At 47.2% G+C, this 23,479-nt stretch overlaps 1 protein-coding gene across 7 annotated transcripts in view; it reads right to left on the reverse strand.

Moving 5' to 3' along the window:
• The window catches only part of LAMA2 (laminin subunit alpha 2), a 3,027,572-nt gene that overhangs the window by 472,700 nt on the left and 2,531,393 nt on the right, over positions 1-23,479 (reverse strand). For all 7 annotated transcript variants that reach the window (XM_069607473.1, XM_069607470.1, XM_069607476.1 and 4 more), the window contains one exon: positions 12,341-12,523. In XM_069607473.1, the coding sequence (XP_069463574.1) occupies positions 12,341-12,523 (183 nt within the window). The remainder of the gene's footprint in view (positions 1-12,340; positions 12,524-23,479) is intronic.

The raw sequence follows: 23,479 nt of genomic DNA on the forward strand, positions 1-23,479 counted from the left end.
GGTCCCGGTCAGAGTGTTTTGGATGAACACCCACGTGATGCCGGACCCCTCACCTGGACCTCAAATGAGCTTTCTTTTAAGTTCAAAAACACACACACACAAGTTGCTTCCATTTAAAATTCCTTGTGTTCAAAATGTTACTCAACTCAGTTCGGCTTGCTATCAGTTTCCTCCGACTCACTGGCTGTGCTGAACCCATTAGCTTCTCTGATCTCTGGAGTCAAGGATAGTACCACGGTAGCCAGCTTGCCTTTCCGCCTGCGTTATCAATGGGGGAGGTCCCTGTGTACTGTTGACATCTGCCGCTCCGCACGCCAGCTGAAACTCTCGGTCTTATGATTTCCCTTTCAGAGGCTTTGCAGGGCTGAGCTGCCAAGGGGAAGGATAATTCCCCCTTCGTCGTCCTTCCAGGTCTCGCCACCTTCCTCCTCCGTTTGAACTGCCGTTTTTTTGTAGCTGTCGCCTCATGCGTTCGGCCTTGCTCGAAGTGTGCTTTTGTGCTCCGCCTTTTATCCCTGTGGGGAAGGTAAAGGGCTGTCAGGTGTGCATGGTTATTGTTATTTGTTAATTCCCTGACCCTGCTTGACCCGTGTGTTGGGACATGTCAGCTAAATGGCTCTGGTGTTAGTCTGTTGTCTGTTACCATGTAAGAAAATGTTTGTGTGGGAAAAGTGTATGGGGGAAGGGGGGCAGAGCTTTTAAATAGCCTGCACGGTAGTATGGGGAAAAGGTGTTACAGGGAATACCATGGGAGAAACGCCTCAGGTTTCTCACAACCCCCAGGAACTGGATCCAATAGTGATGGCTGTGTCCTGCCCACCCAGATGACAGATCTCCGGGGACTAGTGGTTGAGACACCTTCAGGTTTCTCACACCCCCAAAGCATTTATGGATGTTATCCCCTGCATGGCCAGTCAATGTGTGAGAAGCTTGCAGTCAGGATGACTAACTAAAGTTTCTTTCTAATAACCCTGAATACCAATGAATTTATTTAGGTGATTTTTATTTATAAATTACATAAGGGAATCTTTATATATATTTATATATTTTATATATGTATATATGTTATTGTGCACACAAATAAGTACAGTCATATTCAAGTCTGGCTGTTACCCAATAAATTAGTTTTTCACTTATCTGTTAGTTGTGTTTCTGTTGTGTGGACTGCCTTTATATAGATAGTTCTTCTGGGGTACCTACCAGTCCCTTATTTGTCACTACATAATGATAGGCGGAGACACATTTTCTAGAAATGGTAATGCCACTTTATATATCACGCTACTGCACCTTTTTCTTTAGTGTACTATTTTATATGGCTTACACAGCATTGATTGCAGTTGACATTGGTGTGCCCTTCTCCTGTACTTACACCAGCAGATTAGTAGGCCAGTGTCCTCCATCAAGTAGAGGGTGTTTTTTGTAAACGTGCCACTATTGTTCCCTACCACTGAAAAATAGGTTACATAAGAGGTGTCGTTAAATGAAAAATATAGCCAAATTAGACTTTAATTAGAATTAAGAGTTCCCAGCCAAGACAACAATCATGGAAAGAGGGAAACATAAGACTGAATTGACCTCTCATCCACTGTCCTGCCCTTGGCATTGTCCTAGTTAAACAATTGAGATGAGGTTCCTTATTGAGGATTCACACATATCTTACCCACTGCCGCATAGTTATCTGTGGGTAGAAAGGCTCACCTGACTTTTATCCAAGACACAAAGACATGAGGATCACTGGAGATGGTTGACCTCTTTGGGAAATGCCAATTTCTGGACTTGCATGGCTCGAACTCAAGGCCATAAATGATATTGGAACCCAATGTGGACTTTCATTCTTCCAGGAAGGCAACAAGTTCCATCGCACCAAGATTAGTTCCACTTCCAATACAAGATGGGAGAGGCTACACCATAAAGGTTGTACGCAAGGGTCAGGTTGGGAAAGGGGAATCAGTTGGTTGCAATTCTAGGAGGAAGCAGTTCAATCCTGGAGCAGTTTAATGGCAAAAGTTTCAGATTTTGAAAATTCTACCTTTGTTCTTCACGAAGCAGCCATAATCGCCTACGTTTGTGTGGGAACAGTTTGGGTTGATTCAGAAAATCCACAGGGAAATCAATTGCTAAGCTTGTCCGAGGTATCCATAGGAAGAAACACCTAGATCGGTAAGAAAGCATCAGTGTGTTCCAGGATGTGAGATGCACCGAGATGGAATTCTGTCAAATGGAGAAAAAGAACGTAACTTTCTTTCGATGGGATGGTCCGACGACGTATTCCATATCTATGACAGTAATCACCACAGCTGTGCTGCTTCGGAAACTTTTTCGGCGTCTGCGTCCTGCGTCGATGACGTCGATGCGCCGCCGTCGAGGACCTCCTCCGACGTCCGACGTCATCCGATGTGATAAGTAGGACGCACGACGCCAGTAGCCTCAGTTGTAGTTTTTTCCCCCAGAACGTGTGACAATAGTCAACTGCCAGTCCGACACAAAGCCTTGCGGAACGTAAGCTGCAAACGCAACAGAAATTCTGCAGCGGGGAAGGCAGGGCGGGAGCGATATGGAATACGTCGTCGGACCATCCCATCGAAAGAACGTTACCAGGTAAGAAAGTAACTTGTTCTTCGAGGGGATTGGGTCCTCCGACGTATTCCATATCTATGACAGACTCCCAAAGCAGTACCAAATCAAGGAGGAGGGAAAGAATTTAGAAACAAAATTTAGAATAGCCAATCAAATAGCAGAGCAAAGGACCGCCTTGCCAAAGGCCAGATCCTGCCCTCTGATGGAATCGAGGGAATAATGCCGCACAAATGTATGCACTGAAGCCCAGGTGGCAGCATCACAGATGTTGCGAATAGGAACACCCCTCTGCAGGGCAGTAGATGCAGCCAAGCCCCTGGTAGAATGGGCCCGCAAGCCAGCCGGAGGGTCCTTGCCCGCCAAGCGGTAACACTCCGAGATGGCCAAAATAATCCAGCGGGACAAAGTCTGTTTCGTCACAGCTTGTCCCAAGCGCTTACCAGCGTAACCAATAAAGAGTTGATCGTCCACTCTGACCCGGGACATGCGAGAAACATAAAAGCTCAAAGCTCTCCTAGGATCAAGCCTATGGAGCCTCTCCTCCTCCTTACCAGGATGCGGAGGAGGATAGAATGCCGGAAGAACAATCTTCTGGGCCAAATGAAATTCCGTCACTACCTTCGGAAGAAAAGAAGGACGAACTCGAAGGACAACCCTGTCCTTGTGAAATACAGTGAAGGGCGGCTTAACAGAAAGTGCCTGTAACTCACTCACTCTGCGAGCGGAAGTAACCGCAACTAAAAACACAGTTTTCAAAGTCAACAGCCTCAAAGGGCAAGAATGTAACGGCTCAAACGGAGCACCCATAAGAAACCTAAGAACAAGGTTCAAATCCCAACCGGGCACCAGGAAAGGCGACGGAGGGAACACATTAGTGAGCCCTTTCAGAAACTGTGAAATTAAAGGGATTTTAAAGTAAGAACATTCTTCAGATGAGCGCTTAAAGATGGACAGCGCCGCCAGGTAACCCTTAACGGTACCCACTTGCAAGCCCCTGTGGGCCAAAGAAAGCAAAAAGGACAGAACCATGGGGATGTCACATGCAAAAGGATCCACATTCTGAACTCTGCACCAGTCGCAGAACTTACGCCAACGGCAACGGTACAGAGACTTAGTTGCGGGCCTTCGGGCCGAAAGCAACACCTCCATCACGTCTTCAGGGAGGTCCCAATCCTTATACCTCAACCTTTCAGAAGCCAAGCGTGAAGGTTGAGGGATCCGACCTCTGGATGGAGAACCTGACCCCCCTCCCGTGAGAGCAGATCGTCTCGGTAGGGAAGACGACGTGGAGGGCAGATGGACAAGTCGAGAAGGTCCGGGTACCACGTCCTCCGAGCCCACGCCGGAGCAATGAGGATCATCCGGGAACCGAACTTCCGTAACCTCCGCAGCACTTGCGGGATGACGGGGACCGGAGGAAACGCGTACAGCAGCGGGAACGACCACTCCACCACGAACGCGTCTCCTAAGGCTCCTCTTGGAGGAAATTCCCGCGAGCAAAACCTTTCGCACTTCCGGTTGACACTGGAGGCAAAGAGATCCACTTGAGGGGTCCCCCAAAGGGCGAAGATCTCCAGGAGAATCTCCTGAGCCAACTCCCACTCGTGAGAGATCGTGCTCTGCCTGCTCAGAGCGTCCGCCGTCACGTTCTCGACTCCGGCCAGATGAACTGCCGAGATCGAAACTTCCTGCTGGATGGCCCAGAACTCGAGCTGCATCGCCTCCCTGCACAGAGGAAGTGACCCTGCCCCCCCCTTTTTGTTGAGGTAGTGCATGGCCACTGTGTTGTCCGTCAGGATCAGGACATTCTTCCCTCGCACAGTCGGCAGAAAAGCCCTCAGGGCTAGCCTGACGGCCCTCAGCTCCAACAGATTGATATGGAGTCTGGACTCCGACGGAGACCAACGACCGCTGACTGTCAGCCCGTTGGCATGAGCTCCCCATCCCGTGAGGGATGCATCCGACACGATCGTCACCTCCGGCCAGGGAAGCCAAAACGGAGCCCCCTTCATCAAGTTGCCTTCGACGGCCCACCACAGAAGGTCCCGGGCGACCGAGGGCGGCACCTGAATCGGGTCCGACATCCTGCCGGAGGACTGCGACCATTGCATCTTGAGTGCCCACTGCAAAGATCTCATTCGCAGGCGAGCCTCTGGCACCAGAAGAATGCAGGATGCCATGAGGCCGAGCAACCTCAAGAACTCGAACGCAGGGAGCGTCTGGGCATGCTGAAACTTGCGCACCATCTGCTGAATGTGAAGAGCCCTCACCTGGGGAGGAAAACACTGCCCCAGGGAAGTGTCGAGCACTGCTCCGATGTACTGGAGCCTCTGCGTTGGCGTCAAATGGGACTTCTTTAAATTGAGGGAGAAGCCCAGCCTGTGAAGGGAGTGGCAGGCGACGGACAGATGATCCAGGACCTGCTCGGGAGAGCTCCCCCTGATCAACCAATCGTCCAGGTAGGGGTAGACGTGAATCCCCCCTTGCCTGAGATGCGCTGCCACCACCACCATGAGCTTGGTGAAAACCCTCGGGGCGGAGGTCAAACCGAACGGCAGGACCCGAAACTGAAAGTGCGAGTCGCCAACCGCGAACCTCAGGTACTTCTTGTGCTTGGGATGGATCGGCACATGGAAGTAAGCATCCTTGAGGTCGAGTGACACCAACCAGTCCTGAAGCTGAAGGGCCTGGAGGACTTGAGAGAGAGTAACCATCTTGAACTTGTCCTTCCTGAGGAGTTTGTTCAAACCGCGCAAATCCATGATGGGTCTCAATCCCCCGTCTTTCTTGGAAATCAAAAAATAAGGGGAATACCATCCCTTGTTCCTCTCCGCTACAGGCACCAGTTCTATGGCGCCTTTCTCCAGCAGGGCTTGAATTTCCTGCGCAAGGAGCGGATCCGGACACTTCAAAGAGAGGTTCCCCGGTGGATTGTCGCGAGGCCTGTGCCGAAAGGGAAGACAGTAGCCGTGGGTTATGATCTCCAGAACCCACACATCCGAAGTAATGGCACGCCACTCTACAAGATGCTGCGCCAGCCTTCCCCCAACCGGCGAACCATGGGACAAGGCCTCATGACTGAGTAGGAGCGGCTGCGGCGTTACCTGAGGGCAAAGAGGCAACTGCCCGAGCGGCCTTGGCACCACGGGTACCCTGTCGTCCACCTCTGGTACCCCTGCGTTGGCCCCTTTGACTGCCAGCTCCTCTCGCTCTACCAAAGGACGAGTAATAGCGAAAGGAGCCACCCCTCCACTGCTGTCCCCTAGGACGAAAAGGCGGAGGTTGGCGAACTGCAGCGCCCAACGACTTCGCTGCAGCTTTTGAGGTCTGCAACCTCTCAAGGCTCTCGTCAGCCTTGCTGCCAAAAAGATGTTCACCATCAAAGGGCATGTTGAGGAGCCGGGACTGCACATCAGGAGCAAACCCCGACTTCCGCAACCACGCAAACCTGCGTATCACGGTGCTCGCCGCCATGGACCTACTGACGCATTCAGCTAAGTCCAAACCCGACTGAACGGACTCACACATGGCATCCTTACCATCCTGGACCAAAGCAAGGAAACCAACCCGTTCGTCCCCTTCGGGAATACGTTCAGCCGCTAACGCAACACAGTTCCACAGAGTGTGCGTGAAACGCGACAAGGCACAAATGGAGTTGGCCGCCTGAAGCGCCATACCACCAGAAGAAAACACCTTCTTCGCCCAGCCATCAAAACGTTTGTCGTCCCTATCAGGAGGGATGGTAGGGTACGACGCCTGCTTCGCCGGGGCCGTGGCCGCCTGCACCACCAAACTTTCCGGAGTGGGGTGCCTGGTCAAGTAGCAGGGGTCGCCACTGGCTGGACGGTATTTCCGCGACAAGGATCTGCCCACTGCCGGGAGACTCTCCGGAGCAGTCCAAGCCGCCGCCACCCTACGCTGTAAAGCCATATGGAATGGCAGAACCGGGTCAGAAGGGGGACCAACATCAAGGATGTCCGTCAGATCATCCTGCACAAACTCCCCTGGGGGAGCAGACCATCCCAGATACTCAGACACCCTAGCCATAAGGCGCCGGTATGAGGAATCGGCATGGGAGCCAGGCTCAGGCCGACCAAATTCCACCTCCGGAGAGGTGTCCAGACCACTAGCATCATGCAGTGACTGCCTCAAATCGTCAAATTGACTATGGCCCGAGACAATGTCATCCGGCACCTGATCAGGAACCAGGCCAACCGAATCCTCATCCGCCTCCGAAATATAATCCAAGTGGTGGAAAGGCACCTGAGAGTGCCTGCTCTTAGCCAGAGCCTTCCTAGGGGGTACACCCGAGACACGTGGCACCTCCGACACGAAAGGCGTCGATGGCGTCGAGCGAATCGGCGCCGCCGTCGAGAAAACCGGCAACGGCGCCGAGAGGATCGGCGTCGACGTCGAGGAAATCGGCGTCGACGTCAGATGCAGCGCCTCCAATATCGGCGGCGTCGACACAGCCCTCGAAGCCGGAGCCCCGAGCGTGTCTCTCGACGACCTGAACGTCGACGGCTTCGACGACTTTCTCGGAGCCGGAGCTTCGAGAAAGCCTGTCGACGCCCTCGACGCCTCAGACGTCGATGTCTTCCTCGAAGACATCACAGGTGCACACGGTCTCGATCGCGTCGAGGACCGGGACCTGGAACGGGTACGGCGAGAACGAGCCTCCTTGTCCGAACGGGACCTCTCCCGTGACTCGTGCCGACCACTCTTGCGAGCGGCGTCTCTCGACCTCACACGGCCGACCCCACTCGGGGGCGCGGACGGTTGAGTACCCTGCGACTCAAGAATCGCCAACATTTTCTTCCCAAAGGAAGCCCATTCCTCCGGCGTCGCACGGCTGGTGGGATAACCGACGTGCCGGGCAGAGTCCTCGGAAGAGGACCTGGAAGGCGACCGGTGACGGCGCTTCCGAGAACGCCTCGAAGAGGCAGAGGAGTGGCGAGACCGACTCCTAGAAGAAGACCGACGAGACCTCCGACGATGACGCGGAGAGTCACCCCTCGAATCATCCGTCGAAAGCCCCGCCGACTTCGACTTCCGGGGCTTGGACACCCGACCTACCGACAATTTCTTCTTACGTTCGCGTAAGGCCTTGGAAGTGAGCGACAGGCAGTCGACACAGTCATCCGTGTCGTGGGCCTCCCCGAGGCACCAGAGGCAGGCGTCGTGCGAGTCAGTCACAGACATCTTGGACCCACACACCCCGCACTTCTTAAAGCCCGGACGCGGGGTTGAAGACGAAGTGGAAGACATCGCTGCGAAGGAATATTCACAAACGAACAGGCTCGAAGAACCAGAAAGAACAGAACTCCAAAGAGTCGAGGCTAGAACCGAGAAACACGAAGCAACACGTTCGCGGAAAAAACGGAACTGAGGCTACTGGCGTCGTGCGTCCTACTTATCACATCGGATGACGTCGGACGTCGGAGGAGGTCCTCGACGGCGGCGCATCGACGTCATCGACGCAGGACGCAGACGCCGAAAAAGTTTCCGAAGCAGCACAGCTGTGGTGATTACTGTCATAGATATGGAATACGTCGGAGGACCCAATCCCCTCGAAATATATGTTGTTCGGGAACCAATTATACCAGCACTAATGGGAGGGCGGAAGCTCTATGAATTAGAAAGTCAACTAGGTAGGGGTGCCTCTAATGCAGATGCATATTCAAGATCTGAGCAAAAGGTGTCATGACCTTCATGAGGAAGAGGGAGTTTGAGTGATTTATAAGGCAGGAAGCTAGAGATACTAGCTTAAAGATAATCCACTGTGGCAAATTGCAAGAACTGTAGATGAACGGCACATGTAGGTAAGCATCTTGAAGATCGAGAGACAGCAAGTACTCTCATGAGTGTGTCAATGAATGATGCATCAGAAGTATGTCTTCAGGAACAGAGACTGCATGACACATTTCCTGACACACTTGATGTTTATGACTGGGTTGTAATATCCGATCTACTTCAACTCCAAAAGCATTTAGGAGTAAACTTGCAACTGGAAACAATGGTAGCCGTAGGAGTATTTCCCCAGAGAATATAAATTTGCAAAAGACAGCAATTATTTTTTGGAGGATCAGGTTGCCATCCTGGAACCTTAACAGATTTTTAACTAAAGGTTTTCAATGAATATAATGTGATGTGCTTATGTTGCAAAACGAATAAAGACCCTGACACTCTAATTTATAGAAAAGTGCAAAAAATGTATATTTATTTAACCATTGGCTATTGGAACCTTGGGGAAAACGAGTCAAAAAAATTGCCACGTGTTCCATCTGATTTACATACTTGAATTGAATTGACTGACATGACTCAGTTTCAATATTTAAATTACAAGCCTCGCGCACAGGAAGCAGTTGCAGTGAATCATGTGACTTACAAAATGCTACTGCATTGCTGATAGATGAACTGTAGCGGCCATTTTAACCTAGTCACTGTTTGATGAAAATGACCTATGAATGTTGCTGCAATTTGTGTTATAAGCAAAATCCAAACTATTTAAATAATAGATATTACCACAATTGCTTCTGCGTGAGGCCTGATGTTGAACAATTGACTTTATCTTTACAGAGTGAAATGTTCCTTGCCAATTAAAATGTGTATAATGCTTTGTATAATGTAACTGCATAATGTTAATCAAGTACTGGAGACAAGATGATCTAGAGCAGATTTAACAGGCGCTGTGCTGATACATGTAATTAAATGTGAAGCAAGGCTTACAAATAGCCAATACACAATTGTGTAATACAATGTTTGCATTCACCGTTACCAAAGGCACATAAGTGTTCTGATTTAGATTGGCCTACCGAAGAATAACCTGTCGGTACTGTGAGAAACCTGAAGGTGTCTCACCCGCTAGTCCCCGGGATCTGTCATCCAGGTGGACAGGACACGACCATCGCTATTGGATCCAGTTCCTGGGGGAGGACCATTGCTGGAGGATGGTGGGTCCTGGGGAAGTGGAAGTGGGACACCGACGGGTAAGACACGGTATCCCCTTTCCTACAGCACCTTTTCCCCATCATACCCCGTAGGATATTTAGATACTCTACCCGCCCCTTTTCTGACACAAACACTTTCTTGCACCACAAAAGACTACGGACTAACACCGGAGCCGTTTACCTGACATGTCCCAACATAAGGGTCAGGCAGAGTCAAGCAATTGACAATAGGGTCAGGCAGAGTCAAGCTATTGATAATAACTACGCATACCTGACAGCACAGGGATGAAGGTGGAGCACGGGAGCACACTTTGAGCAAGGCCAACCAAACGAGAAAGCAGCTATTCCAGACCGGCAGTACAAACAGAGAAGAAAGACTGGGAGAACCGAAAGGATGACCAGGAGGGAAGTGCCCTTGTCCACGTCAACACAGACGCGCGAAGCCTCCGCAAAAAGAAACACAAGACCGGGATTTACAGCTGGCATATGGAGTAGCAGATGTCAACGGTGCACAGGGGCCTCCCGCAGTGATAACCCAGGGGGCAAGGCACGCTTGCTACGGGGGTACCGTCCTTGACTCCAGAAAGAAGACAAGCCAACGGGTGCAGAACAACCGGTGAGTCAGAGAAAGCTGATAGCGAACCAGACTATGTTGAGCCCAAGGTTGTGAACGGCAACACTGTTTGAACTTGTGAACAAAGAGCTTGTGTGTGAAAGTTTTAAAGAAAGCCCAGGAGGAGACCAGGTGCAGAATGGTCCAACGCCACGTGGGCGTCCATTCAAAAGACACTTACTGGTCCCATATTTGTTGAAACTACCGTTACCAGAAGGCCACAAGAGAGTTGACACAAGAGGTCAAAGTGGTCATACAAGGGTCAAGTAAAACCCCTTGTACACTCAAAGGTCTTTGACTCATAACCCAGAGGAAAGATAAGGTGAACAAATCCTCCATTGTGTAAAGCGAGACAAACTGTATTTGTGGCAAATGTGAACCCGGTTGAGGGATGCTTGCTGAACGGGGTGAGGTACAATAACCCCGTTAACATAGTAGTGACAAGAGTGAACCCGAATGAGTGATGTCCACAATGAAAAATTTATAAAAAAGACATGGAGACTCGTAAATACGACAAGTGAGGGAGTCTGAGAAAAGGCTGCAGTGAACCCGATGGAGGGAGGCTAACATTGTAGAAGGATCTAAGCCTGTAAGAGGGATATCCCAGGGTGAAAGGTCATCACCCAACGTGCATACAGCAAGGAACTTTGTTTTGTTATTTTGATACATCAGGCTGTCGGGGCAAAAGACTTTGTGTGAAAGTGACTTGACCACCGAGGATCCTGATATCGCTGAGAAGAACAATACCCTTGTGTTGGGGAAGCCCAGGCTCGACTTGTCAAATGCTAAAAATGTGGGTAAGGGGGACCCCGGCTATAACATCCAGACATATTATTTGTGAACACTTCTTTATTTTCGTATGAACATTATCCCACACTATTTTGTAACTTAGAGGTAAGGACTGGCAATAGGTTTTTTAGTCTAGGCCCTTTTTATTTGACTATATGCCATTAGGACTGTCTTATTATTATTTGATGGTCGTAGCTGCTCACTCCCATCCTAGATTTAGGTTTAGATTAGGCATTTTTCTCACCCATTCATACGGTTTAATAAACACCCTTGAACTGTGATCACTTGTGTCTGTCTTTACTGTTGTCGCCATGAGTTCCTTACAGTACTCATCCTGGAAATGGAAAAAGTGAAAATACTACTAACATATATGTTGCTGTTATTAAATCCCCTATATAATACAATGATCCATCAACAATGTCTAAATTCACACTTTATAGGCAAAATGTCAATTCATTTAATTGCATTTTGTCTTTAGAGTGCACATTTAGACATTTCCACGAGGAGCTCTTCATGATTTAAGCCAACAATGTGTACATACATACACACACAGGTTGCCTGCTGGCCTGCACTTACAAGACTGGGAAACGTATATACATGTTTTAACGAGAACTGCATTTGGATTTAATAAAGGTTGCTTTTTCTACCCAACCTATGCAGTCTTTTTCGTTGGAGTTTGTATGCTGTAATATTTTGGAAAAATTGAGGAATCATGCATTGGGAGTGCTGCTCGCAGTATTAGCGTTTCCTCGCCATTAGCAATTGGAATATATATATATATATAATAGGAAATATATTTTTTAAGTAAGTAAGAAACTGCAGTAATTTTGGTGCTTCCTAGAGCACCCTTGAGGTACTCCTCAGAAAATCTTAGTTAATAATTTTTTTTATAAGAGTATCTCAAAGATACTGTAGACTTCTCCCGACTTGCTCCAGTTTTAGGTTTTGTGAATAAAGTGTAAGATACAACATGAAAATCTGAGAGGCTCACAGGCTTCTCCTAGTTTACTCCAGCACAAATCTTCCTAAAACAGATCCACTGTAAGCAGATTATTGACATGGCACACACTTTAAAAAAAACATACAGAAAATAAGAAATAAAAGCATTCTTTCAGAAGATGGGGAATCCACTCAGGGTAACATTGAATCGAAAACAATTATTTCAGACAACTATATATTAAGTTTATATTTAAGAGGTATTTATCAGAAAATGAAAGATAACAATTGAGCAAACACTCAATAGTGGCTATCTAGGTATACTGTGCTAAAATGAATGCCATCAACATTCTTCTTGGGGATCCTGTTTTCTCACAATATCATTTCTATAAATACAGGCCTTCCTTTCTGAACCTGAAAAGATTAAGGTTGATGAATTAAAAAACACATATAAAGTAGCAGTGGTTGAGCTTACTATTTTTAGATGGATCTTGCACGGCAGCATTGGTTTGCGCCACGTCATCCTCCAGTTTGCTGTAATTCTTCTTCAGGCCCAGGAGATTTAGGTTCAGGTCCTTAACCCGGCTCAGCACCTCGTTTGCTGTTTCATTTGCTTGCCTGGCTTTGTCTTTAACCGATTGTATCTTTGCGGCTGTATCTGTCAAAATGAAAGAGGCAAATGAACGTGATTCGCAGCAAATCACTTAGAGGTTAGGGGAGTTCACGAACACCATACAGGAGTCCAGTTAAGGGGTTAAGCAGTACACCTCGCCCCACCCTTTGCCAATGGACACATTGTAACACGTTCAAAGCGGCCTGGGTAGGCATTCCACCTGCCATCACAAACCAGCAAAGTCACAAGTATCTTGTAAAGATGAAGGCAGTCCATGAGCGTGTTCAAATGCCTGAGAAAAGAGCAACGTTTTCTGGGCATTCTGGAAGTTCAGATAGCTGTTCCCACCTTCTAGTATAGTAGGGGACGGTTGTTGGCTTTGTTGGATCATGTTTGCGAAAGTTCAGCAGTTTGCCCTTGAGAGATAAGGCACAGTGATTAATAGACACCTTAGTGTGTGCGGAAAAGGCTGCTTTAATGTGAAAGCTGCAAACTCACATATATTGATCGCCTAGCGAAGTGATTTACAGACTAAGCCTTGCAGAAGTTTAACACAATGAACATTTCCGTAATGCAAAACCCTCACGCCCAGTTCCCCCTTGCAATACACCCCATTCTGTTTTTCATATTCTTGCCCTATTGCCACACTTCCAACATTTCAACTCTGCTCCACTTAATACCACCCCTCTTAACATCTACTCCTCCCCCTTTCTAATCTCCCAGGCTATTCTGTCCCTACGAACAAAACTAACAGCCCCATTAGCTTTGCTCTAACAACTTTCCTCAAAACTGCTGGCAAACACAAACTGAAATCTGTGTACCCATGAAACTCTGCAAAACCTTCCTTAGAAGTGTTCTTTTTGCCCCCATACACTTTTTGGTTTTTTGGCGAATTTTGGTGGCATAGCCACAAAAATCAGAGCAACATTATTGCTGTAGAGAAGAGAGAGGGTAAAGGCGTACCAGAAAGCTGACATTTTGGTTGGCATGAGAACTGGAAATGTTGTGGCATAATCAGCCTACACACTAAATGGTATTTCTTGTTGGGGTTGCTGTTGCGCACACGGCGAGATGGCGGCTCCCGTTTAAAATTCCTGTGACATTCCGGACAGTAATATATGCATCATCAGCAAAACAAGCCGGTTCTGCCTGTAAATTCGTGGAGATGCTCAGCAATTACCCAAGAACAATACCTGAAAGTGTGGCTTAAGTCCGTGTCTCAAGTCAAGAGTTACGTTGTGTGAACATACGTGTGAGTGCAGCGTGGGAAGCCAGGCCTTCCTCACCGATGTGCGGGAGGAGGAGCCTGGCCGCAGGCGGACTTGAGGGCAGGACGTGCTGAGCACTGGGACCTGCCTCAACATATGGAACGGTTGCGGGTGCTCCGAACAACGTCGAGCGCCTGCTGATCCAGCACATCAACTACACAGATGAGACGCGGTCTGCAGCGGCTGAGCAGCCTGGAGCGATCGAGATAGCGGTAAGGAGAAGGGGCTGCGGGCGGTGAGTGCATTCGGCCCGTTCTGGCCTGGGGCCCTTCCGCATCCCGCAGTGTTCTGCTGGCCGCCCCCCTCCCTCTACCCACCAAGAACGGAAAGTGGTCCACGGGCCGGCCAGTGGCAAAAGAACGTGGCCCTACCACAACACTAACTAGGCTATACTATGGCCGAAGCCAAGGGCCGGGGCACGCTTGCAACGTGCAAGGGAAACAATAACAAGAGCACAGAGCAACTTCCTCAATACCCAGTACACGGGTGGAGTGAACGTTGCCAGAATCCAGGAAAAAGAACAGTATAAAGGGCACAGACAATATACGTTTCACTCCACATCGATACAACAGACAAAGAGGCACCGTGACCCAAGCAAAACCCGCAGCAGCTGGCCCTCAACACCAGCACTACAGAGGCCCAAAGCATACCACCACCCAAAGTATCATAAGGTTGCAAGAGGATTCAAACGACAATATCATAAAGGCCCCCCACACATAAATCCACACCTCACATACAGGACGTGCCATAGGGACTGGCCCGCTTACTGAAGTGCAAGGGACAAACCTCCACAGAATCAACTCAGCAACAGCAGGGGCCAAACAAGCATATCGGCCTCATCGGGTGGGGGCAACCAGAGGCGGACAACCAGAGGCGCCTAACCCCGATAATTGTTAGTTGCATCCTCAGGACAGATCACAGATAAGGGGCATGAGGACAATACCAAGGTACATTTAATCACGTCCTAATACCACTGGGCCCAGATACATCCACGATACCACCAGGTCGGACAACTCGCATGGTCTACGAAGGGACTCTCCGTGTTGCAGCCAAAACCCACAGATCACTGGTCTCAACCCACAATACATCATAAGTGCTTACAGTGTAACGGAGGGTGACAACGGATGACAAGAACGAGAAGGCAGTCCAAGCGCAGTGAGGGGAACGTTAACCACAAATTCACACCGCATGGACCGGACTAGCAGCCCTCCTCGACACCAACACCCCATCTCATCAAATATGTTGTAGGTTACAAGATAGTCAGCGAGACCCTCGTGTTGTGCAAAGGACCACAACGGAGCGAAGCACTCGCAACGACAAGCCCAGAACAACCAAAAGACGATGCCCAAGGGCCTAGCTCCAAAGAAAGGGAAAGGGGCTATAGACAAATATACAGCAACAAAGAAGGGTACCGAGACCACTATGTCTACAGAATCAATACCGCAAACACAACCAGCCACAGCTATACCTGCAATGGACCCGCAGGCAATCTTCGCAGCTAGGCAACAAGGGTTCACCAATCTCATTGAGACATTGGATGGGATATCAGTCAACGTTGCTTCTATTAAGACACAACTAGACAAAACCACAAGCCGCATCACGGAAGCCGAGACCCGAATCAGTAGCACGAAGGACACACTGGAAGCGTTAAACACTGACGACAATGGCGAAGGAACTGTGAATGGTCAAAATAAAGTGTGAAGATTTGGAAGCCAGATCCCGACGGAATAACATTCGCGTAACAGGTATGCCAGAAGAAGCCTTGAAGGGACCCATGGAACAGGCTGTAGGAAAACTACTAGGAGACCTCCTGAGGGACCCCGGCTGGTCACCCATGTTCATTGTGGAGCGTGCACATAGATCATTGGCAACACGACCCAAGCCCGGAGCCTACCCGAGGCCCATCATAGCATGCATGATGAACTATGGAGACAGATACTTGGTACTGAAAGCACCTAGGGAGAAGCAAGAACTGAGATGGGAGGCCAATACTATCCGCATATTCCCCCGACTACACGCTGGCAGTACAGCAAGAACGACGTTCATTTACTGGGGTCAAGAAGCTACTGCGTGAACGACACATTCCCTACACAATGTTATACCCGGCCAGGTTAAGGCTACAATATCAGAATAAGACCTATTTCTTTACATTCCCCGAGGAGGCGGCAAACTTCGTTAAAGCTAATATCCCCATTACCAACTCACCAGCCAACAAACGAGGAAGACTCCTGTATCTTCAAGCGCTCACGACAAAAAAAAAAGATGAAGGAACAATGATGAGGGGACGAGGGTTCCCCCACGGGGGTGCTCAATAAGGACTAACATTTCAGAGTTGAAATACTGATATTAATAATGAGCGCACTTCCACTATTCAACATGGGTTTGAGCAGCAACAAAGCAGAACTGGCCGGGACAGAAAAGAATATTAACCACCGCGGCCTGGAATGTCGCTGCAGAACCCCATGTAGCAGGTGCACATCAAGTTATGGGAGGGAAAGGGGAGGGGTCAAGGGGCAGTGTTAAAGTTCAGGCAACTATGAGGGAGGGAGAGGGGAATGGGACAAGTTTGTTGGGGTATACATTGAGGGAAGAGAGAATTATAATAAAAAGCACACAGGTACCGAGACCTGACACAGACATACTCATAGCAAAGACAGAATAACCATATAAAGCAACAAGATGATGGCTAAAACGAGGGAAGAGGATATCAAAATGTTAAGCTGGAGTGTCCGGGGGTTGGGATCCCAGATAAAGAGAAGGAAAATGATGGCATATATAACTAGACTAGGCCCTAAAATAGTATTTCTGCAGGAAACTCACCTGCTACCACACCAGGCCGAAAAGCTTGCCCCAAATTGGGGACCACATCAATACTACACATCGTACTCTAGCCGCGCTAGGGGAATGGTAACACTAATACATAAATCCATACCATTTGTATGTCTCGACACAGAATGCGACCCCAAGGGCAGATATGTCATGGTTCATGGCACCCTCCATGACAAAGACGTGGTATTATTCAATATATACGGCCCAAATATAGGTGACCCCGGTTTCTACTCCACATTATTCGGGAAGCTTGCAAAATTTCCCACAGCTCATCTGGTATGCGGCAGTGATATAAACACCATCCTTGACAACTTCTAGACCGCACATCAGATCAGCCAAGGGCATTGACCAAAGCGGACCAAATGATACTCACCCACATGGCTGACCTAAGCCTAAGGGACGCATGGCGCTCCTTAAATGCCCCCAAACGGGCGAACACGTTCCACTCCTCGGTGCAGGATATGCACTCCAGAATAGATGTGTGGCTATTATCCCATGAGGTACTAGGCTGGATTACCAATTTATCCCAGGACATATTCTGACCACTCACCTATACAGATAGCATTAAGAATCCCTGAGATTAAAATAAACAGACCCCCTTGGAGGTTTAAACCAGCGGCACTACAAGACCAGGTCTACAAGAAATCATTAGCCCAACACATTCGGGAACACTTCGAAATTAATGAAGGTTCATTGACTGGCCAAGCAGTATTATTTGCAAGCATTCAAAGTGTGCATCAGAGGTACCACGATGTCCACTGAATTCGGTGTCCTGAAGGATATCCGCAGGGATCTAGCGTGCCGTGAAACATAAATTGCCAATAAACAGAATCTGTACGCACAAACACTGTCTGCACAACTTGGGCTGGACATTAAGACCAAGTTGGATGAATTCAGAGAGGCAGCTGATCGTGAGATCCGCTACTTCGACAGGCCTGCAGCAGCTCGGCGATATGGGGAGCGTTAGCGCCTTGGGAGATTACTAGCCAGGATGGTACGAGGGGCACGAGGGCCAACAAGTATTCCATGCATAACACGAAACGATGGAACTGTGACCACCGACAGACAAGAGATCGAGGGGGCATTTAACTATTTCTACAAACACCTACACTCCCCACAGAGCAATTCCACTGATGCGGAAATAGATCAATATCTATCCCAAATACCAACGACACTGTTAACAGACACCACTAAGGAGGCCTTAGAAACCCTGATTACCAAAGCAGAGATATCTGAAGCCATAAAAGCGTACCCAATGGGAAAGCACAAGGCATTGATGGCCTTGGTGCTGAGTTCTACAAAGAATTCACCCAGCTCCTCGTTCCCAGGCTATATGCTGTATGGACAGAAGCCTTCGAAAAAGGGGAACTACCTGAAACTACTAGTGAAGCGGTCATTACTCTGCTGCTTAAGCCAGGGAAACCCCCCGAAGACTGCGGCTCTTACAGACTGCTATTGTTAATAAAGACTGACACCAAGATCTTTGCGAAGATCCTGGCCACTCCGTTAACCCCATTAAAGCCCTATATGGTCCACGAGGACCAAGCAGGATTCATAATGGGCAGATTCACCTCAATGAATATTAGGCACTGCCACAAGATTCTAACGGTGACACCAGAAGAAACACAAGGGGTGGCGGTCTCATTAGACATGCAAAAAGCATTTGACACGGTATACTGGCCGTTCCTATTCAGGGTCTTACAAAACTATGGGTTTGGCCCTAACTTCATTAAATGGGTCATATTTCTTTATACATGCCCATACACTAGGATAAGCATTAACGGCACATTATCTGAACTACTGGAGCTATTAGGGGGCACCAGTCAACGTTGCCCACTGTCCCCCCTCCTATTTGCAATAGTGATAGAACCACTGGCGGACATACTCAGGGCCCGATATGGCACACACAGATTGAGGCTGGAGGGAAAGCTGGAGATTATTGCACTGTATACCGATGACATTCCACTATATTTAAAAAACCCTGAACGCATGCTTGGGTAGGTCCTATCAGCGGTCAAAACGTTTGGCGAGTACTCTGGCCTGAAACTCAATGCTAAAAAATCAGAAATGTTTCCACTCACAGAGGCGACGGTTAAACCGTCTGACCTTCATGGCCTTATATGGAGTCGGGTACATATCAAAGATCTGGGGGTAAATGTGGCCAGGACAGCGCAGTTGTCCCGCACACTGAATAAAGATGACCTAGCTGATGCCCTGTGTACCAAAATGGCACGCTGGAGCGCCCTACCAATATCAATGATGGGAATAATCGCCTTCATAAAAATGATAATTCTTCTTTTTTACTTATTTAGCACTGTTTCGGTATGGCCGGCTGGGAACTATTTGGAAAAATAGAAATCGCATGCAGTGCATTCACGTGGGGCGGACACTCCAGATTGCGATGGAGGGTACTAACCGACCAATATTCACAGGGAGGCTTAGCGGCACCAAACTTTGAACTCTATCTGGCAGGACAGGCACACTACGCCGCTCAATGGGCGACAGGTTTCCTCAACCCTAAGGGAACATTAAATGAACCCCCCTACTGAAATCTACCACACTACTCCATAGCCTGACAATGTCACACCATAAATGGTACAATACCATTGACCCCACACTGGTCACAACCACAGCCTGGGCCAGAATTGCTGATATAAATGGTACAGATATGCTATACTATCTAACCATGCCAATTTGGGCCGCTCACTATATACCTCCTACTCTGGATATAGAGGCAGTCACACAATGGGGCGCTAAAGGAATTGTGCAAAGGGGGCAATTGTTTCAAGATAAATGCTTTGTGACATGGGAAATCCTTAAAGATATAGTAGGAGACACCCCAAAACATAAGATGCACTACATGCGAATAAGGTCCGCCATTGCAAAGCTATGGAGTGAATTTCCAGCAGAGCCAACGATAAACCTGGGACTGGGTTTTATGTTCACAGCAGGGAAGGGGAAGATATCAGCATCTACACTATATAAGACCATTAATCAGACCCGCCCGCCAGTTACACATAGTGCCATAATTAGGTGGGAGCAAGATCTGGGACACCCGATCAGTGACACCCAATGGACACAAATATGCGCTCTAACCAAACACATATCATGCAACTCTAGATATAAACTAATTCATTCGAAGGTTGTTCACAGGACACACTACACTCCAGCCAAACTGAAACGCATATATCGCGCAGCAGAAAGTATATGCCAGAGAGGCCGCTGTGAGGAGGCTGATACTTCCCATATGTTTTGGTCATGTATACAACTGAAAGACTATTGGTCAGAGATTTGCAAAGCACTCGATGATATGGCTGAACAGCCCATTGAATGGTCTCCGATGCTGTGTTTACTGAGGGCCATGACGAAGATGAACCCAACATGGTGGAAATGACTGAATGTGAGTTCATTACTAGCCAAGAGGGCGATACTGTTGAAATGGAAAAGCAACTGCCCCCCAACTAAGGGAGATTGGGACAGAGACATGATCTGGACAAACGACAATGAAGAAATATATATAGACTCACTGCAAGCAGCCACTAGACCTAGAAATGTATGAGCCAGATATAAACAATGCCTAGCTGACAAAGCTGAAGACGAAGGCATGCAATGATATGCTCTAACACCTAAAAGAAATCTACAAGTTGTGTAAATGGTATATACTGTGTGTGTGATGTACCAGTGTGCAACAATAAATAAAGTTTTTTTTAAAAAAATGCTATTTCTTGTTTAACAAATTTTCTCCCAATCAGGAGTTCTGTACCATGTCAAGTGAATGTTTCATTTTCACAGCCGGGATGGCATAGTGACCTTTCTTTTGCAGTAAGAGGGATTTGGGCTGTATTTGGCTACTTTACAGGCACGTTGGGCTACAAGTAGTTTCCCCTTTCTGGATACTGTTAACATACAAGAGATTATTTTTTGGAGATCTGCAGTTACCACTGCCAACATGCAGATGTCCTCATAAGAACTTCCCGATTTCTTATGAGGAAATCTGAGTGTTGTCAGTGGTACTGCACTTGTCCAATCTGAATGTGATTTCTTATGAGGACATCTGTATTTTGTCAATGGTACTGCACCTCTCCAATAAAATAAAATGTGACTGACGACATCTGTAAGTTGTAGTTCAATGAAGAAGAGCAGTACCACTGACACATGTTTTCTCCTGCTCACAACCAGTTTCCATTTCTATTTCATGTTCCCTGGTTCTGGTTTATTTTTTGGAGAAGAAATGTTCCTCATAAGAAATCTCAATGTGGCTTTTCATGACGACATCTGTATGTTAGTGGTACGCCTTCCACTGATAACAGGGGCTTAACTGGAGCGCAGCTCCATATTATGGCTCCATAAAGGGTGGACTGCCATGCGCTGCCGTGCCCTATGTCTGGTTGACCACTGGCACCTTTGATGGGCCAGCGTATTTCTTTACCCAAAGTCCTCTTTTTGGGTTTTGTTTATACCATGCCCCACTTTCAATAAATCTAATGTCTAATCAACCAGATCTATCAGTCTTCTTTTAACCATGAGATTTGATTTTTGTAATATTTTTTCTTCATCGTTCCAAACAGATCATGTGTCCTCATTTCGAGTTTGGTGGTATCTGGGTGGTAAAGCCACCCAGATACCACCAAACTGAATTACTGTTACCGCCACTTGTTAACCAGCGGTAATTCAGCCAGATCATGTGGTGGTGTAAATCCCCATTGTTTTCGAGTCTATTGGGCTTTTTTGTCTGAATTATCATTGTGGTAATTCCACAGCGGTAATTCTACTGATTTTTCAGCAGAGAGTTGGAGGATTTACCTCCAGCATTCTGCTGGAGGTAAATCCTCAACTCCAACACCATACCTGTAATATGTCGGACCTGGAAAAGTGGTGGTAATTCTGTTACTGCCCATTTTTTCCCACTCCGCCATACTTGTAATGAGGCCCCATGTCTTTTTTCTTGACTTTGATTAATCTGTAGTCCAAATTCAGAACACAGTTCTTGGAATTTGGAATATTGCATACGTGACCCAGGCAGAGTTTGTGAAATAATAACGCATTGTCCCCAAAAATCAGTATTCCTACTTTCTTCCCGCCTATGACCAATGCATCAGTGGTTATTGAGGAAATCTCTTTAGCTATAACATCAATGTAAATAGAGAAAGGCGTAAAACAGGATTTCATCCTGGCACCCTTATTATTCTCAATTTTAAAAGTATGCGATTTTTTGCCATTAGTTTCCCACCTAAAAGTCGCTGTAATCATACTGTGAAGCATCATAATCCCTCTCAAAAGGGAAAGGGGAATTTCCAGTTCCAGCAGAATTCTGTCAAAAGCGGTCTCCAAATAGAAGAGTGTTTTTTTTTCAGAATCACAAAGGTCTGGATTAAGGCATATATCCTGAAACCCTGGTCAAAAGTACTAATATTTTCTGAAAGCCGGGTTGATAGTGGCCTACAATGCAATTATCATTGACCCACTCTTCAAGGCGCAATAGCAGTGCTTTACCACTTTTTTTCCTGGTATTCATGATAGGGATATTGGTCTATAATTACTTCCATTCTTGGGATCACCTTTCGTGTAATAGAAACATGTAAACAATGCCTCTTCTGTTAGGAATAAGGAATCATCAAATTGCTTAGCAGCAGAAATTGTGTCAGGATTGGGGTACATATTGAATTGTTAGACTCCAGTGATTGAATGAGAGAGAGCCACTGAGCCTCTTCTTAAGATATTTTCTTTTCTGCATGTACATCTTTATATCCCCCATCTAGGATTCTAATCCGCAATGCATCCACAGAGCCCTTATGCTTAATAGCTTTCAACAATGTGTTTTTTGCAACAGTATATTCCGAATCAAACCAGTCAGCCTTTGGGGCGGACCAGTGACTCTCTACTCATAAGAACTTAATATGTTTGTAGCAGAGAAAGCACCTGAACCTACATTTTTTTCTAAAAAAGGGACTATGTTAGCATAATACTATGCAAAATCCCTTTCTCTTGCTGCATTCTCCCACCTAATTTGTTTCCTATTATTTGACAAAACAATTGTAGGCTCCAGTGCATTTTGGATAACAGCCTTGCAGACTTTAATGTCAAAATGAGGGGTTCCTGGTCACTTTCAGACATTGATGTTATGTGAAATGTATCAACCCTATGCCATTGTTCAATATCATCAAGGACATAGTCGATATAAGTCAGGGTTATCCCTTTCCAAGAAGTGGTGCTGGACTGTCATCAATCCTACGGCCATTACACACCCTAAAGCACAAACTAATCCACTTTTGGGCCATTTTCAACGCTGTCTTGTGGGGTCTTCCCATCCTACTTGTCTTTAGCTCTGGGATAGTCCCTAAAAAGTCTTCTTCATCGACACAACTCACCAATGAATTCAGTGGTTCAAATTGCACATTAAAACCTTCCATGATTACTTATATGTACTTCTTAAAAGCTATAAGTGTAAATGACCAGTTATTCTGTAATTCGTCCAAGTTGATCATTGTTTCCATCGCAATTTTACGGTTGGGTCGATTATATACATTTATTAGGAGTTTGACCCCCCCCCCCACAGGATTAATAATAGTAAGACTTGGATATCTAATGATTTTATATCTGAAACAAAGGTGAAGGAGTGGTGGATTAACCATTTGGGTTATCTCAAAATATAATCTATCAGTGTCTAACGACATTGATAGCCAAGATATGCTAATCTGCAACCCCTTATATTGAGGTTTCATCAGTTACCCAGGCTTCTTGAAATATGATTATTGATAGATTTCTATGCCAGTTTAGACAATTTCTATCTTCCACCTGCTTTTTGGATCCGCAATGTTCCAACACATAAATATGAGGGTATCATTCTCTATAATATTAGTTTGCGGTGAAAGAGGAAGACCGCTAGGTGGGATTTAGTTTGTCA

This window comes from Ambystoma mexicanum, chromosome 4q (assembly GCF_040938575.1).
Source record: "Ambystoma mexicanum isolate Mex_15411 chromosome 4q, UKY_AmexF1_1, whole genome shotgun sequence".
NCBI lineage: Eukaryota > Metazoa > Chordata > Amphibia > Caudata > Ambystomatidae > Ambystoma > Ambystoma mexicanum.